General features: G+C 44.6%; 1 protein-coding gene across 1 annotated transcript in view; it reads right to left on the reverse strand.

The window, feature by feature from the left end:
* Window positions 1-16,066, reverse strand: part of PMFBP1 (polyamine modulated factor 1 binding protein 1) — a 58,102-nt gene that overhangs the window by 4,982 nt on the left and 37,054 nt on the right. The window contains exons 8-19 of the mRNA XM_037063745.1: window positions 15,779-15,905; window positions 15,520-15,677; window positions 13,338-13,578; window positions 11,030-11,219; window positions 10,706-10,859; window positions 9,919-10,086; window positions 9,515-9,652; window positions 3,202-3,366; window positions 2,471-2,638; window positions 1,996-2,163; window positions 1,045-1,148; window positions 529-603 (exon numbers count right to left, since the gene is read on the reverse strand). Coding sequence (XP_036919640.1) covers window positions 529-603; window positions 1,045-1,148; window positions 1,996-2,163; window positions 2,471-2,638; window positions 3,202-3,366; window positions 9,515-9,652; window positions 9,919-10,086; window positions 10,706-10,859; window positions 11,030-11,219; window positions 13,338-13,578; window positions 15,520-15,677; window positions 15,779-15,905 — 1,856 coding nt within the window. The remainder of the gene's footprint in view (window positions 1-528; window positions 604-1,044; window positions 1,149-1,995; window positions 2,164-2,470; window positions 2,639-3,201; window positions 3,367-9,514; window positions 9,653-9,918; window positions 10,087-10,705; window positions 10,860-11,029; window positions 11,220-13,337; window positions 13,579-15,519; window positions 15,678-15,778; window positions 15,906-16,066) is intronic.

Genomic DNA, 16,066 nt, shown 5'->3' on the forward strand with positions numbered 1-16,066 from the left:
TTATCGTTGCTTTTGTTTTAGGAGGGTTAGAAACAGGGGGGTGGGAGAGGGAGAAGGGGGGAGAAGGCACAGAAAATAGCATAGATGGTAGGTAGAAAATAGATAGGGGGGAGGGCGAGAATAGTGGGGGAAATATAGAATCCAAAGAACTTGAGACACGTGGTTATAAACTAAGGGGGGGAGAATAGTGGGGGAGGGAGGGTGCTGGTGGAGGGGATTGAAGGGGGGGAATAGAACAACTGTAATGGTATAATCAATAAAATATATTAAAAAAAAAAAGAAAATGACAGTGGGAAGGCACATGGAGACTATCAATGCCCTTGCATTGTTGTTGAGGGAGTTATGGCCTGAAGAGGTGAAGTGATGTGTTCAAGGTCACACAGATGGGGATAGGACTCAGAGTTTTTCCAAAGTCCCAGGCCTTTCCTGGGGTATTTGTATGCACCCAGTGATAAAGCCATCCTGGTTCCTGGCTGATCCTTTTCCTTAGGGCCCAAGCAACAGCCAGGGCGGTGTGGGATGACTTACTCCTTTTCACCAGTCAGCTTGGCGATATATTTGACCTGTTCACGGAGCTTTTTTCCTAATTGCTCATTGGCGATCCTGTAATAAAATCCACAAGAGAAAAAGAGTTCTCAGAGCACTGTGAACAAGACCAGGGCCTGGCTAAATGGGACAGTGGGTGTTCTCAGCAGGGGTTCTGCTGGGCCCCAGGCCTCTGCTCAGCACCCAGTCTCCAGAGCTGGAGCGCCTGCCACCTGGCAATTAAGAGGACTCTCCACACTCAACTCCTGTGCAAATTCCCTGTGATCCCAGGTGAGTTCCAGGGATCCAGGCAGTGAAACTGGACACCAGGTTGGAAGAGCTACTCCATTTCTAAGTCAGCTGGGCTGTCTAGCTCATCCCCAACTATTGAGTGTGTGCTGGGACTAGACCAGCTTCCCAGAAGCGCTCTGCGTGATACTATTCTTTTGGCACATGTATGGGTCCTTCAGTTCAGCCCAGGCCTTGGGACCCTGCTTTACTTTTTTCTTCCTTACTTACTTCTGATCTTTGGCCCATTGCTCCATGTTGGTCATAATCTGATCATTCTCTCGGCGTAGTCTGCAGGGGTCTTTGGGTGCAGACCGAGGGGGCAGGCAACAGGTCTTTGGTACAAGAAGAAAATGGGACAGTTAGGGGTGGGAGCACAGGCCTGTCAGCTCCCTACTCCCGATTCATGCCTCTTCTCTCCTCCTGGGAGAAGAAATGCTGACTCTGCTGTCCAAGGCCAAGGCCAGAGTTGGAATTGCCACAGCAGGACTCCACCTGCAGCAGGGCAGGTTGCACCCATACAAGGTGACACCTCTGAGCAGGCAGTGTTTATGTAGAGACAGAGTAGATTTGTAAATTTACAGTAACAATTTTCAAGCCAAGGATAACAGAAGTGGCTTGTTCTAAAAGAGCAGTATGTTAAGTCAATTTTCTTTTTTAATAATGTTTTAATTTAATTCTTGTTCATGTATAGCTTTCTGTCTTATATTCCCAACCCTGCTCGCCCCCCGCCCCATAAGTCAATTTTTCAATATGGGAAAAAATATATCTTGAGGAGACGATGCCTTTTTTCTAACTAGAGCAAAGGTCCTATGGCCGCCCGAAGGTATCCTGTGGCTTCCTGCCATGAAATGCAGGGTGCTCGGCATGGGGCAGGCCTGAGATCTCCTAGCTGACTCTACAGCATGGGAAATAAAAGCACTAGGATGGGCTTGGAGGGGAACTGCCTAGTGGGTTATCTGAGTCAGGGGTGACTGGTGTGCCTGACAGGAAGATGTTTGGGTTCAGACAGGTGCTGTGGTCCTGGAGCACCTAGACCCCGCTTTGTACGGAATAGAACAGGTGTTCTTTCCTTGTTCCCAGTCACTTCTACCCCCACCAAGCGCTATCTGGCACCCAGATGGTTGTGCAATGTGCTGGCAGGGACTGGGAAGGAGTGTCCAGAAGCTGAGGAGTGCCCACCTCCTTCTCGTCAGCAAGGAGGCTCTCTTTCAGGGTGGCCATTTCCTCCTGGAAGGCCCGGAGCTGCTCTTCCTTAGCGGCCAGCATCTTGAGGTCACTCTGGTGCTGCTTCTGCCACTGCAGCACTTGGCAGCTCATCTCCTCCAGCTTCTTGTCGAAGGCATGTACCTGCTCAGAAGTACAAAGTGAGGCGGAGACCCCAGCTTGCCGCCCTGACTCCAGAGGACCCACAATGAGGCCAGAGGGCTCTTTCTCATCTTCCAGACTCGTTAGAGGGTATTTTATTTCCAGTGGCCAGCAGAGGGCACCCATGCTCTCTGAGAGTTGCTTCTATGCCTTAAACTCAGAGGGCCAAACTAGGGGAGGGAACCCATTAACTAAAGATGATGGTTCAGTGCTAAAGAGTTCTGGGTGCTAGAGGTGGCCGTGGGGACCTGGAGCAGGAAAACAGCCTGAGCCTCAGACAGCCCCTCACCTCTAGCTCACTCTCCTGGTGGAAGCCTTGAAGTTTTTTTAATTCCATGTTGAGTTTTTTCATCCTTTCCTCATATGCCATAATTTCATCTTCCAGCTGAACTTTCCTATCCTGGGCTTGTGTCAAGTTTCGGTGCAGGCTCTTGGTCTCTGATATCGAATGATTGAGCTTTAGGTAAAGACAAAGGGATGAGAATGGCTGTCAGAGCCCTTTGGTCTTTTGTGTTGAGCTTTGAATGGAGAAGGGTACCAATCCCTCCCTGTCCTCTGCTCAGGGTGGCACAGACACCCTGTCACTTTTCTAGTGTCCCAGAGACAGTAGGAAATGACAGCGGTTGGTTTTCTGCCTCCCCATGTTCCCCTATTTCTTCTCTTTTCAGTCATATAAACTCATCTGCCAGGAATGATCAGCACAGGGCATGAATTTCCCTGATAGCCCAGGCTTTGTGAACCGCCCCCGNCCCCCCCCCCCCCCCCCCCCGCCATCACCCATGGGCAGAAAGATCTGTTAGATCTGGCCTCCGCCTTTTCTTCCTCAAGCCCTCCCCAAAACCCTAACTAGGAAGAAGCAGGCCTTCTCTGGACAGACATCCCAGCTCATGCAAGGGTTTGCAGACAGCGTTGGTGACAGCCAGTAGTGTATGTAGGAAATGGACGCCTATGCCTTTCCCATTGCTAGGACATTTATTTCTTTGTCTCCAAACAACCCTGGAGAAACAGGACATGGCCCACCTTTTCGAGAGCTTGTGTCAGGTCATCTTGGCAGGCCGCTGACTTCCGGGATAATTCCTCATAGGCTTCTTTACTGACCATGGTCTGGAGATAGTGCTTCTCCTTCTGCAAAGCCTTGTCTAGCTGGGCCTGCAGACTCGCTAAGGCCTCCTTCTGAGAGGCAACCTTCAGGGAGGGGGAATATCACAGTTAAAGTTCATGGCTATAGAGGCATTCTGAGTGTCTACAGGAAATGGACAAGCACTGGGCTCTCCTTGCGTGTGTGATAATGCTCCAACTCCACCTCATTGTTGTAAAAGGAAGAGCTGCCTTTCCAGGCTCTTCTGCTGTCCTCCCCCCACAGTTCAACCTTCTAGTTCCACGTCCCCCAAATACAAAGCCGACTGGAAGTACTGGGTCATCATGTGTCAAGTACATGGGAAGTCCCTTTTGCCGACTCTGCAGCCTTTGATAAAGATCTGGAATCCAGTTCTAGGGTGGGAGACGTGCTACAGTATCTCAGTTGTGTGCATTATGCCTCCCTTTGTTCCCGACATTATCCATTAGATTTGTTGCACCGTGAAAGGTGGGCTGCGCATGCTTTCTTCATTGCTCTATCCCACCACTCAGGGCATGGCACATAAACAGGTGCTCAGTTAATATTAAATAATTGTTTTGGATTGAGTGAAATATTGCATTTGGCAGTGTTTAGAATCAGAGATGCATCAAACCCATAGTTCTGGGAAAAGTGTATTTAAAAATTGCCTTAAACTTAAACTCTCTGTCATAAACTTAGTATTTGTGCTAGTTAAAAGGAATTGAGATGTGGAATTAGAGGATCTGTGTTGAGGCCCTGAGTCTCAGTTTCTTCTGCAAATTGGGATGCTTTCAACTGCTTTATAGAGATTTTGTGATGGTCAAATGAGATGTAAAAATGGCTTTCTAAGTATAAATACTACAAAGCTGTGAGTTATGATCATGAAGATGCTAAGGGGTCATCCATCTTTTTTAAAAAAAAGATTTTATTTATTTATTTTTAGAGGGGAAGGGAAGGAGAGAAGGAGAGAAACATCAATGTATGGTTGCCTCTTGTGAGTCCCCTGCCAGGAACTGGTCTGCAACCCAGGCATGTGCCCTGACTGGGAATCAAACCGCAATTGTTTGGTTTGCAGGCCCGCGCTCAATCCACTGAGCTACACCAGCCAGGGTTCATCCATCTTATTATATACTTAAGGTGCAGGACAGAGATCTACACCTAAGTCTGGAAGCAGGAGGGAGACCTTAGAAATTCATATACTTTACTTCTGTTTTTTGGTATCCTGCATTCTCCATGTGGCCACACGCACAGTAACATACTCTTTTGGATTTTCTCCAGTAACTGCTCAGTGCTCGAAGTTTATTATTTTTTCAAATGGAATTTTGAGTATCTTTGACTGTAGGGATTAGTATATTTCTGCCTCTTTATTTACATGTCTAGGATAGGGGTGAAACTAATCCTAAAGATGGAATAAGCTGGTTTTCTGGGAATAAAAGTACACTGTTTCTGGAGACTTCTGAAAAACGTGGAGTCAACTGGGTCTGCACAGTAAACCAGGAGAGTCATGGGAAAAATCATAATTCATGGTGGGCACTTGATATTTGGTGGCTGAATCAAGAAATGCCATCATAGAAGTGAGAAACTAAAACTAAGAGTGGCAAAGAAATTACAACGATGCTAGAAACTAAAATGGAAAATTTGTCTTAAATTTCTCAAACATAAGTGGTTTATCTTGGAAAAAGATACTAAAAACACAGAATCAAGGAGTTTTAATAAAAGTTCTCATAAAGGTCTATTCTCTCCTTGCCAAAGGCATTAGACCCAGATGGTTTTATAGGTGAGTTGCACTAAGTCATCCTTGATTCCTTACTTTCTCTCACATTCATTCTGTCAGTTAGTCTGACCAATTCTACTGCCAAAACACATCCTGAATTTGCTATCTTCTGTCTTTACTAACACAACTCTAGCTTAGATAGCAATAGCCTCCCAACTGGTTTCCTCACTTCCACACCTACCCCTGTCCCCAATCCATTTCGACACATCAGTCAAAGTTATATTCTGAAAACTTAAGTCAGATCAAATCACCTCCCCTGCCCCTTGAGGAAATTTCATCAATATCTATTGAGTGTTCTTAGAACAAAACACAAAATTTCTTAACAGTCTACAATGTCTGCCCCTACATATTTCTCTGCTCTCATTTATACCAATACCCTCCTTGATTGCTACATTATAGTCATATTGGCCTATTTGATTTCTTAGAACATTCCAAGGAGTGACTAAAAGAGGGGTACATGATACTCAGTGAACATGTATACTTGGAATACAAGGGTGGGTCAAAATTAGGATCAATTAATTTTACTTACCACATTACAGGGAATCACACTAAGATATGAATTCCATTAATATTAAAAGCAAGAAAAGGATGCTACTGTTGAACACTACAGGGTAGGTACTATCTTATGCAATAAGGCAAGAAAAATAAAATATAAAGGCAGACTTTCGGCCAAGATGGAGGCAAAGGTGGAAATACTGTACCTCCTTCCACAACCAAATATAAGGACAACAAAGATTTAGAAACAAAAACACAACCAGAAGAGACAGAAAATTAAACTGTACCAAAGTCCGACAACAACAAACCATTCATCCAGACTAATAAGAGAGGCGGAGTCGGCGGCCAGCAGAGAGGGGTCTCGGCAAGAAGAGGAGGTGGTTAGCACAACTATGTGCAGGGGGGAAATGAGCAAACCCAGTAAGGCATACAAGGTGGTTGGCTGACCTTGGACACGCATTCACGCACAGATAAACCAGGCAAAAAAAAAAAAGTGCAGTGAGACAGACTGCACAACCCAGGGATCCAGCAACAGGAAATAAAGCCTAAAAGCACAGATTGAAAAAACCTTCAGGGATTGAGGTGCTGGGAGAGGCTCCCAGCCTCACAGGAGAGTTCATTGGAGAGACCCACAGGGTCCTAGAAAGTACACAAGCCCAGCCACCCGGGAACCAGCACTAGAAGGGCCCAATTTGCTTTGGGAAGTAGCAGAGGAGACCAAAATCAGAGAGAGAGAGCAGAACAAGCACCATTGCTCCCTCTCTGACCCTGCCCCCAAATATAGCGTCACAACCCAGTGACTGGAGTTGACCTGTCCTGATAAACACCTGAGGCTCCACCCCTCATACGTAACAGGCACTAACAGACCAAAAAAACCATTATGGCTCAAGAAAAAGAACAGCTCAAAGCCCCAGAGCCAATATTTCTAAGCAACAAAGAGATAGCCAACCTATCAGCTCAAAACACTGGTGATCAGGATGCTCACAGAACTGGTTGATTTTGGTCACAAATTAGATGAAACAATAAAGGCTACACGAAGTAAAATGAAGGACCATGTACAGGGAATCAATAATGATGGAAAGGAAACTGGGACTCAAATCAGTGGACCAGAAAAAAGAAAGAAACAACCAAACAGAAAAGAATGAAGAAACAAGAATTTTAAAAAATGAGGAGAGGCTTAGGAACCTCCAGGACATCTTTAAATGTTCCAACATCCAAATCATAGGGGTACCAGAAGGGGAAAAGGAAGAGCAACAAGTGGAAAGCTTATTTTAACAAATAATGAAGGAGAACTTCCCCAATCTGGCAAAGAAAATAGACTTCCAGGAAATCCAGGAAGCTCAGAGAGTGCCAAAGAAGTTGGACCCAAGAAGGAACACACCAAGGCATATCATAATTACATGAGCCAAGACCAAAATGAAGGAGAGAATCCTAGAAGCAGCAAGAGATAAGGGGACAGTCACCTACAAAGGAGTTCCCATCAGACTGTCAGCAGATTTCTCAAAAGAGACCTTACAGGCAAGAAGGGGCTGGAAAGAAGTATTCCAAGTCATGAAATCCAAAGACCTACAGCCAAGACTGCTCTATCCAGCAAAGCTTTCATTTAGAATGGAAGGACAGATAAAGTGCTTCTCAGATAAGGTCAAGTTCAAGGAGTTCATCATCACCAAGCCCTTATTATATGAAATGTTAAAGGGACTTATCTAAGTACTAAGTCCCTTTCTTTATCTAAGAAAAAGAAGATAAAAAATGTGAACAGTGAAAGGACAGCAAACTCACAGTTACTAACAACCACACCTAAAACAAAAGCAAACCAAGAGGACAGCTAGATCGGGAGTGGAACCATAGAAATCGAGATCACATGGAGGGTTAACAACAGGGGAGAGGGAGGAGGAGAGAGAGGGGAAAAGGTACAGAGAACAAGTAGCATAGACGGTAGGTAGAAAATAGACAGGGAGAGGGCAAGAATAGTGTGGGAAATGTAGAAGCTAAGGAACTTATGACACATAGACATGAACTAAAGGGGAGGAATGTCGGGGGAGGGAGTGTGCAGGGTGGAGGGGAATGAAGGGGGGAAATGGGACAACTGTAATGGCATAATCAATAAAAATATTATGAAGGTTTAGAAAATTGTTTCCTGCAAATGATCTTACCATAACTTAGAGAATCCATGAGAAGCAACTAAAAAACTATTACTGCTTATAAGTGAGTTTGGTAAAATGTCCAAATACAGAATAAATATATAAAAATAAATTAGCTTTATTATTATTAACGGTAATTAATTATAAAATGTGGTAGAATCAAGAGGTAAAAAGAATCTCTGTATATATTGCCTTGACTTCAGATGGGAAATTTTTAAATTGAGATATAAAATATTGATGAAGTAAAAATATGTTTTAGAATGCAAAACTAAGCCTCTTTCTAATGGCTATTTCAATAGATTCATAATTGGGGCATGCTTTTATTTTTAAAAAGGTTTTATTTATTTACATTTAGAGAGCGGGGAAGGGAAGGAGAAAGAGAGAGAAAAATCAGTGTGTGGTTGCCTGTCATGTACCCCCTAGCAGGGACCTGGCCCACAACCCAGGCATGTGTCCTGACTGGCAATTGAATTGGCAACCCTTTGGTTTGTAGGCTGGCACTCAATCCACGGAGCCACACTAGCCAGGGTGGGGCATGCTTTTAAAAAGTGGAGCATGTCTACACACACACAAAACCCTCTAGCCTCCTGATTCCCACCAAAGGAGTTCTGAACTTAGTGCTTTTACTTCCACATTTACATGACTATCTTTGTTTCAGCAATTGTAATGACAAGCCTCTATTAAATGCCTAAGTAGTAGCCCTTTTTGCCAGAGAGGTTCCTTGAGGATCTGAGTGACTTAGAACTTGACTCTGGATCACAAAACTCCAGGAACATGCGTTTCTCTGCTACCTAATATGGTAGACACTAGCCACATGAGGCTATTTACAATTAAATAAAACTAAAATTAGTTACTATCAAAATTATAAATTCAGTTCCCAAGTTATACTAAGCCATATTCCAAGCACTCAGTAGCCACTCGTGGCTAGTGCATACAGTATTAGGCTGCTGTAATTTAGAATTTTCTGTCATTGCAGAAAATTCTATTGGGCAGAGCTGTTCTCAGAATAGTCATAACATTTTAAGGTTAACTTTTTTCTTTTTTATATTGTGAAGGAATCAGGCCTGCTGGTTTCTCATCTGTAACCCAAGAGACCACCTATTAAGATGCTCAATTTGTTTCTTGCCCAGAAAGATGGAGTGTATTCAGCTGGGGAAAAACACTGCCATTCATGATGAAGGGGAAAGAGGTTTGATGTTAGATGAACCATATTCAAATGCCGGTCCATCCCATCCTTACTAATCAGTCACTTTAAGCCATAGCCTTTCTTTTTTTGGTAAACTGAGGACCATAGTAATGTATGTCTTCCTGGGAGTAAAGCAGATGGAAGACACGTAAAGGACTTACATAGACAATTAATAAATGATGACTGAACTCAAGCGCAGTGCCTCACATATGTTAGATGCCTTTACTCCTTTCTGTCATCTGTATTGTGTAATGAAAAACAGCCATCTCCCCTTCCACCCCGTTTTTGTGCTTTGGTATTATTTTTGGAATGTTCCTCAGCAAATTGCCCCAGACAATGGATTTACTTAACTCTGGTCTCGGATGCAACATTGGAGGACTTGATGCCAAAGCCCAAATAGTCCGGGAGCTCCACCAGATGTTTTTAAATAAGACCTTCCACATGTGGAAGGAACAGTTCTTTGGCTGATCAACTGGATACTGAAGGGGTACACTACTTGAAGGAGGGGAGAGGAGCTGCAGGAATCACAGGATGCACAAGGGCCCAGCATTTCTATGGTGGGGGAAGAGCTAGGAGACGATTTCAGGTCAAGGGACATAGGGTTCAAGTTTCTTACCCCCTTGGGGTTTCTGTCCACTCACCTCATTATTCAGCTCTTGGATGACTTTCTGGGAGGTGTTGTATTTGCAGAGAGAGGACTCCAGTTGTGTAGAATGCTGCTTAAACTGTAGTTTGAGATTCTCATTTTCTTCCTCCAAATTTCGCAACGTTTCTTTTGACTGTTCCCCAATTAAAGAACAAAGGCCAGAAAACAAGCTGTTACCCTCAGACTCCTTTAGAACCCCATTCCTCCTTCCCTCACTCACAGCTCCTTTTCGCACCCTGATATCTTAGGCCTTCTCCTCCCCGCTTGCCTTTCCCACCCTCCCTCCCTCCTCTCCTGAGATCTGAGCACCCACAGCCTCTGTATCCCACCAAGGTCTGCCTGGGCTCGCGTCTGGTCCTGTATCTATGACTCCGACTCTTCCAAGATTCTCCTTCTCACCGTCTTTTCTTTCTTTCTTTCTTCCTGTTGCAATGACTCCATCTCTACCTCCACCAGCTTCTTCTGTTCTTTGCTCTTTTTCAATTGTTCCCGTTTCTCTTCTAGTAACATTTTTACTTCCTTAAGCTCCTCCTCTAGAGTGCTTTTGGTGGAGGCTAGCTCCCTGTGCTGAGAAAATAAAGACTGACCTGAAAGACCTTGGACTGTATATTTTTGGAGAAACAAACAACTCAGAGAATTGTACCCAGGGAATAGCTGAAATAAATATGAGGGCAACTCCTTGGTTATTTAGCATGTGTGATAAAAAAAAGTTCCCTCTGATGTTCAGCAACATTGCCCCAGATTTTTAATTTGTTCATTTAGACATACCAATTTATTTTATTTAGAGATCCAGTTTCAACAGCATCAACCTTCTCTCCCACTTATCAAATCTTTCCACATAAAACCCTTTTGAATAAAGTTTATAAAATCTGAGAAAACATAAAAAGAATAATTCAGAGGTCAAAGACTTTAAACTAATTGACAAGGATAGTTTTTGAATCCCAGAAAAAACCACATTGTCCTCTGACTCTTTTTAAACTTAGCTTAAGCATTTTCATGAAAATGCTTAAAATGCTTATTATTGGCTATACGAACTGGAGCTGACTGGCTGGCTTTGCATTCACACACAAATTCCAGATAGTCTGTTCACCATGAATTGGTGGCGGCACCTTTCCAAATAAAGACAAGTTTATTTAATATTAAGCAGAGCCAATGCTTGAGCTGGCTGTGTATTTACCCTTCATACCTGGTGCTGAAGGAGTTTTATATGATCTAGCAGTTCATTCAGTTTCACATCCTGCTCATTCACTGTCTTCTGAAGCTGCTTCTTTTCCTTGTCTGAATTTTCAAGCTTCCTCAGGACCTCAGAGAGCTCTGATGTCAGCTCCTCTATCCGTTTCCTAAAGCAAAATGGCAACAATAGGAGGATGGACACGGCAACAATAGGTGTCTGTGTTGGTGGACTGTGAGGTAGCCTCACGGGGCTTGCTATCCCTGTCCTTGGCAGCTGCCCAGTGTCCTGACTGGCTCATAGGGAGACAGGCTCTCTCTGGAGGTGAGCCTGTGGTACCTGTTGGGTGTAAGTTCCTCTTCAGCCATCAGGAAATCCTTCTGCAGCTTCTGAAGTTCCCTCTGCAGCTCCTGGATAGTGTCTGCCTTCTGCTTCTCTGAGAGAAGGCAGCTTTGCAGTTTCCTCTGGGAATCTTCCAGGTTATTCTTTGCCATATTGGCCTCTTCTTTGTACTGGGCTGCTTGCTGAGCTGCAGAAGACAGGAGACAAGCTAGGGGCATGACCATGTGAGAAGGGAGTATGTGTAAAGATCAGATTCTTGAATCAGACCAGTTAAAAAGTCTGTTCCTTTACTGTGTGACCTACTTCAATTTCCAATCTGTCCTCATTTCTCTCCATTTCATTATCACTCCTAAGGAGCTCTGTTAAATTATCTGTCTTCAACTACCCTCCAGCTGTGGTCTTCTTGGCTAAACTTAAATAAATGGATAGCAATTGCTCAGTGTACCTTGTGCAACTCATCCAGGCATTAGGGGCACATTCAGATCCTTCTGGAGTTTAGAGTCTAGTGAGGGAGCCATACTGGCCCACTTGGTCTAGAGATCACAGTGATGTTAAACTTGCAATGATGGTCAACTTGGGAAGCAAGATCAATATAAGAACGGTTGGAGTTGGACTCACAGAGGAAAAGGGGCTGAGCTACACCTTAGAAGAAGGGAATTCCAGATGAGGGGAACAGTTAGAGTAAACACCTGGTAAGGGAGTAGGGAAGTCATGTGAGAAGAAGATGGGAAGAGATGGGTTTAATTGGAAAGGAATCTGGATAGGAGTTTTGGGAGACCACTAAGTGCAGGGACTAGAGGAGGATTTGAAGGACTATGAATGCCTGAAAGATTTGGAGTTGATTTTGTGGGCTCTTGAGTGAGGACCTAACATAAAAGAAAGAGTGCTTTAGGAACATTGAAATAAATTAAAATGGAGAAAGAATTCCTACAATATCATTTAGCCTGTGTCTTTGCCTTCAGTGGGTATGAGGAAAAAACACCCAAAGGAATTGCTCAGTGGAGTTTCTCTAAGCCCACTGTATCCTCATATCCAGTGGTTTCTACCACCATTTCTACTTTCAACATTGCTCTCCTCACCATTTTTTCAGGCTGGAATACTGGAAGAAAGGTGGTGTCACTATGCAAATAATTACAGACCTTGTAAAAAGGGAGAGACAACATCTTTGATGCAGGGAAGAGAATAGGTTCCGCTTGGGGAGTGTTGAGTTAGAGGGGAAGGTGGGTTGCCCGGGTGCAGGCCGTCTCTAAAGCCCGACTGACCACAGGCATGAAGTCAGGACCAGGGCCCCAGGTTGTAGTGCCATCTGCGGGGAAACGCAGCTCCGAGGAGGGAAGGTGCTCACTAAAGAATGAGTGTACATGGAGATGAGAAAAGCAGGAAGGCAGAGTCTTAGGGATGAATAATTTTATCAGAACAGAGGGAAACAATGATGATATTTCTGGGACTTGTGCCTCCAAAGCTAAGAAACACTTGCTGAGGTATGGAGGCTGACAGCATAGATACACAGTCAGAGGAGGGTAAGGAAGGGAGCAAGGCTTTGGAAGTTTCACTCTCCTCCCAAATTTCTATATCATGTAGAATAAAGAGAAAGATGAAATGCTGCACAAGCTAGAGAAGAACCTGATACAGGTTCAGACAACCCTCCCAAAACAAAGGGATGGAGTTGGAGAAGCAGCAGCTAACGACAACAGAACTTGAAAGTGTGCAGCTCAGTGGTTTCTGGCATACTCATAAAGTTGAGCAACCATCACCAATATCTATTCCAGAACACTTTCATTGCCCCATGTCCAGGGCAAGAAGTTAGTGGTGACCTCCAAGAAAGCAGTTGTTAGCAGAGGAAGAAGGACACAACCCCTGGTGTAAGCTGTGCAGTAGAATTTTTGGAGGAAATAAAAAAGGAGAGAGTGTCAAACACCAGGGAAGGGAGAGATAAAATGTGTGACAAAGGTTCTGTAGAAGATGGGGAATGTGGTGCAAATGAACGAAGTACAGAGCCCTGTCCTCCCCGTGGCAGAGAAGGGAGAGGATCTCTGTTGGAACTGCTGAGGGAACAGTGGGCAGTTCACTTTCCCAAACTGAGCATCTGCTATGTGGTGAAGGTTCCGGAGGGATGGTGAGGTTGAGGGTGAGTGGAGGAGTGCAAGAGGTGGTTGTAACTGCTGAGATGTGAGATGAGATAATGGGAATATTGGAAGTGAGAAAGTGGGGAGGTGGCGTGGGGAGGCTGTTCACAGAGAGAAAAGGGCTGCTCTAGCCCCATGTGTCGGAAGGGTGCTGATGACAGTGCTTGCTGAGCCCTCACCAGCCAGCTTCTGCTGCTGTTGCGCATCTTCGAGAATGCCCTTCAGCTTCTGCATCTCGGCTCGCAGGGCCCCACACTCCTCCTTGCTCTTATCCTGATTTGCCTCTTGGATGGCGATTTCCAGTTCTGTTGTGATTAGTTGCTGTTTCTCCCACTCCATCTCTTTTTTCAGGAGTGTTGTCTGAACCTGTGTCAGTTCCTTCTCTAGCTCGTGCAGCATTTCATCTTTCTCTTGGAGGAGCTGAGGAAAGCAAAGTGTTAATGCTAATAAAGGCCCGAACAGAGGCAGGGCAGTCAGCCAGAGATTATTCTGAGCCCGCTTATAGCCACTGTCTTCTCTTGTCTGGATATTGCAATAGCCTCCTACATTAGCTCCCACCTCCCCTCGGCCTGTTCTCACTGCAGCAGCCTGAGGGGGGCCTCTAAAATTGCAAGACAGATCTTGTATACCTCTGCTCAAAACCCTCCACTGGCTCCACCTCACTTAGATAAAGGCCTCCCAGGATGCTCGTGATCTGATCCTTGGATACCCCATCCCTCTCTGCTTCCGTTGGTCTCCTGGAACATTCCACGTGGACTCCCACTAGAGGGCTTTTGTACTTGCTATTCCTTCTGCCTAGAATATTCTTCCTCAAGACCTTTGCCTGGGTAGCTCCCTTACTTCAAATCTCTTCCCAAATGTCAAAGAGGCCTAGCCTGACCAACCTGTGTAAAACAGCCACCCAGCTATCTTAGGAATTTATCAGTATCTGACATTATATGACATATTAATTTTGTTATTCATGGTCTGTCTGCGCACACTAGAATGTAGGCTCTATGAGAGTAGGGGTATTGCATATTTTATTATATTCTTTTAAAAATGTTTTTTAAAAATTAAATTTATTGGGGTGACATTGGTTAATAAAATTTTATAAGTTCCAGGTGTACAATTCTATAATATTTGTAGTGCCTACAACAGTGTTTGGTTTACCTTAGGAGCTCAAAAATATTTGTTGGATGAATATATGAATGACTCAGAGCTGTGTATACAGACTCCTTGCTTTGTGTTGACATCTTCACCAACTGCCTCTATTTTGACTGATGGATCACTTCTATACCTTGATATAGGAGGTGGGAATGGCCAGTCAACCAATTGAATAATTTCTACTAGCTCTATGAAAAATTTAAAGTTGGATAGTACTGACAACAAAAGCTTGCATTAGTTTCACAACCTTTCTGTCCTGGCTTCATTCCTAGGCCTTTCCAGGACATTCATTTATGTTGCCAACTACAGATCTTCTAGTACATTGCTCCATTAATATTTTCAAACTGACTGATTTGCATATTCTAAGATATTTGTAATTTTTAAAGTTGAAATTCACTTCATATTATTTTTTAAAAAGATTTTATTTATTTACCTTTAGAGGGGAAGGGAAGGAGAGAAATATCAATGTATGGTTGCCTTTTGTGTGTCCCCTGCTGGGAACTGGCCTGCAACCCAGGCACGTGCCCTGACTGGGAATCGAACCGTAATCATGTGGTTCGCAGGCCCACACTCAATCCACTGAGCTACACCATCCAGGGCTTCACTTCATATTCTTAATAAGGCTATACATTATTATTTTTAAACATTTATTAATATATTTGTAGAGAGGGGGCAGGGAGGGAGAAATAGAAGAACAGAAACATCAATGTGTGGCTGCCCCTCACACGCCCGCTACTGGGGATTTGGCCTGTAACCTAGGCATGTGCCCTGACTGGGAATTGAACCAGCAATCCTTAGGTTTGCAAGCTGGCACTCAATCCACTGAGACACACCAGCCATGGCTATGCATTATTTTGTAGTATCTTTCCACTATCAACCATGAACAAAAGCATAAGGGGACGACACAAGTGTGTTCCAACTCTCTACCTTGCAGGGCTGGGGAAAAAAACCTCTTCTAGAGTCAACATATCTATTAAGGTTCCTGGATCGGGCTATTTTATTTATTCATTATGTGTTATGAGAACTACCAAAGAGGTAAGTACTCAGAATCGTTTGTGGGCCTCAAGAGCCCACAGCCCCATTGCACATGGGTTGATGCTCTTCAAGCTATCACAGTGGGTGCGGAACTGCTGAACCTGCTCCATCTGGCCAAGGCTGGGCCTCATACCTGCCTTATTGGCAGTTCCATCTAGAGAGCGACTGGCCTTACTGCCTTACCGTGTCTTTCTTCAAACCCAGCTTTTGGGTCTCAGTGAACTGCATCTGCAGCTCCTGCAGCCGGTGTTGCAGGATCATGGCCTCCTTCTCCTTCCTCTCCAAATGGGCAGATGTTTCCTCCCGCAGCCCGTGCAGGTCTAGCTCCAACTTCATCATTTCTACAGGTGGCACAACACAGAGTACTCTTGCTTAGAGGTAGGTTCCAACTTCCTTCTGGATCCCCGCCTCTCCAGGCCACAACCACCAGCCCACTGTGTACCCTTCATGATATTTTTCTTTTGTTCTGACACAGCCTCGAGCTCCATGCGCAAGTCCTTCACGAGGTTCTGGTATTCCTCCACATGCAGGCACTGGCTGTCCTTCTGCTCCTGTAGGTGCTTCAAGATCTGGGCAGACAGAAGGAGAGCAGGGCAGGGTGAGAACAGGGGAAGAATGCTTTCCAAAATTCTGAAAGTCCAGAACTGGCAAATCCGTAGGGTGCGAAGTTGACTAGTGGTTGCTAGGGGTGGTGGTGGTGGTGGGGGAACTGAGAGTGACTCCTCATGAC

Source organism: Sturnira hondurensis, unplaced genomic scaffold, assembly GCF_014824575.4.
Source record: "Sturnira hondurensis isolate 20B ecotype Veracruz unplaced genomic scaffold, ASM1482457v3 Scaffold0014745, whole genome shotgun sequence".
NCBI classification, from domain to species: domain Eukaryota; kingdom Metazoa; phylum Chordata; class Mammalia; order Chiroptera; family Phyllostomidae; genus Sturnira; species Sturnira hondurensis.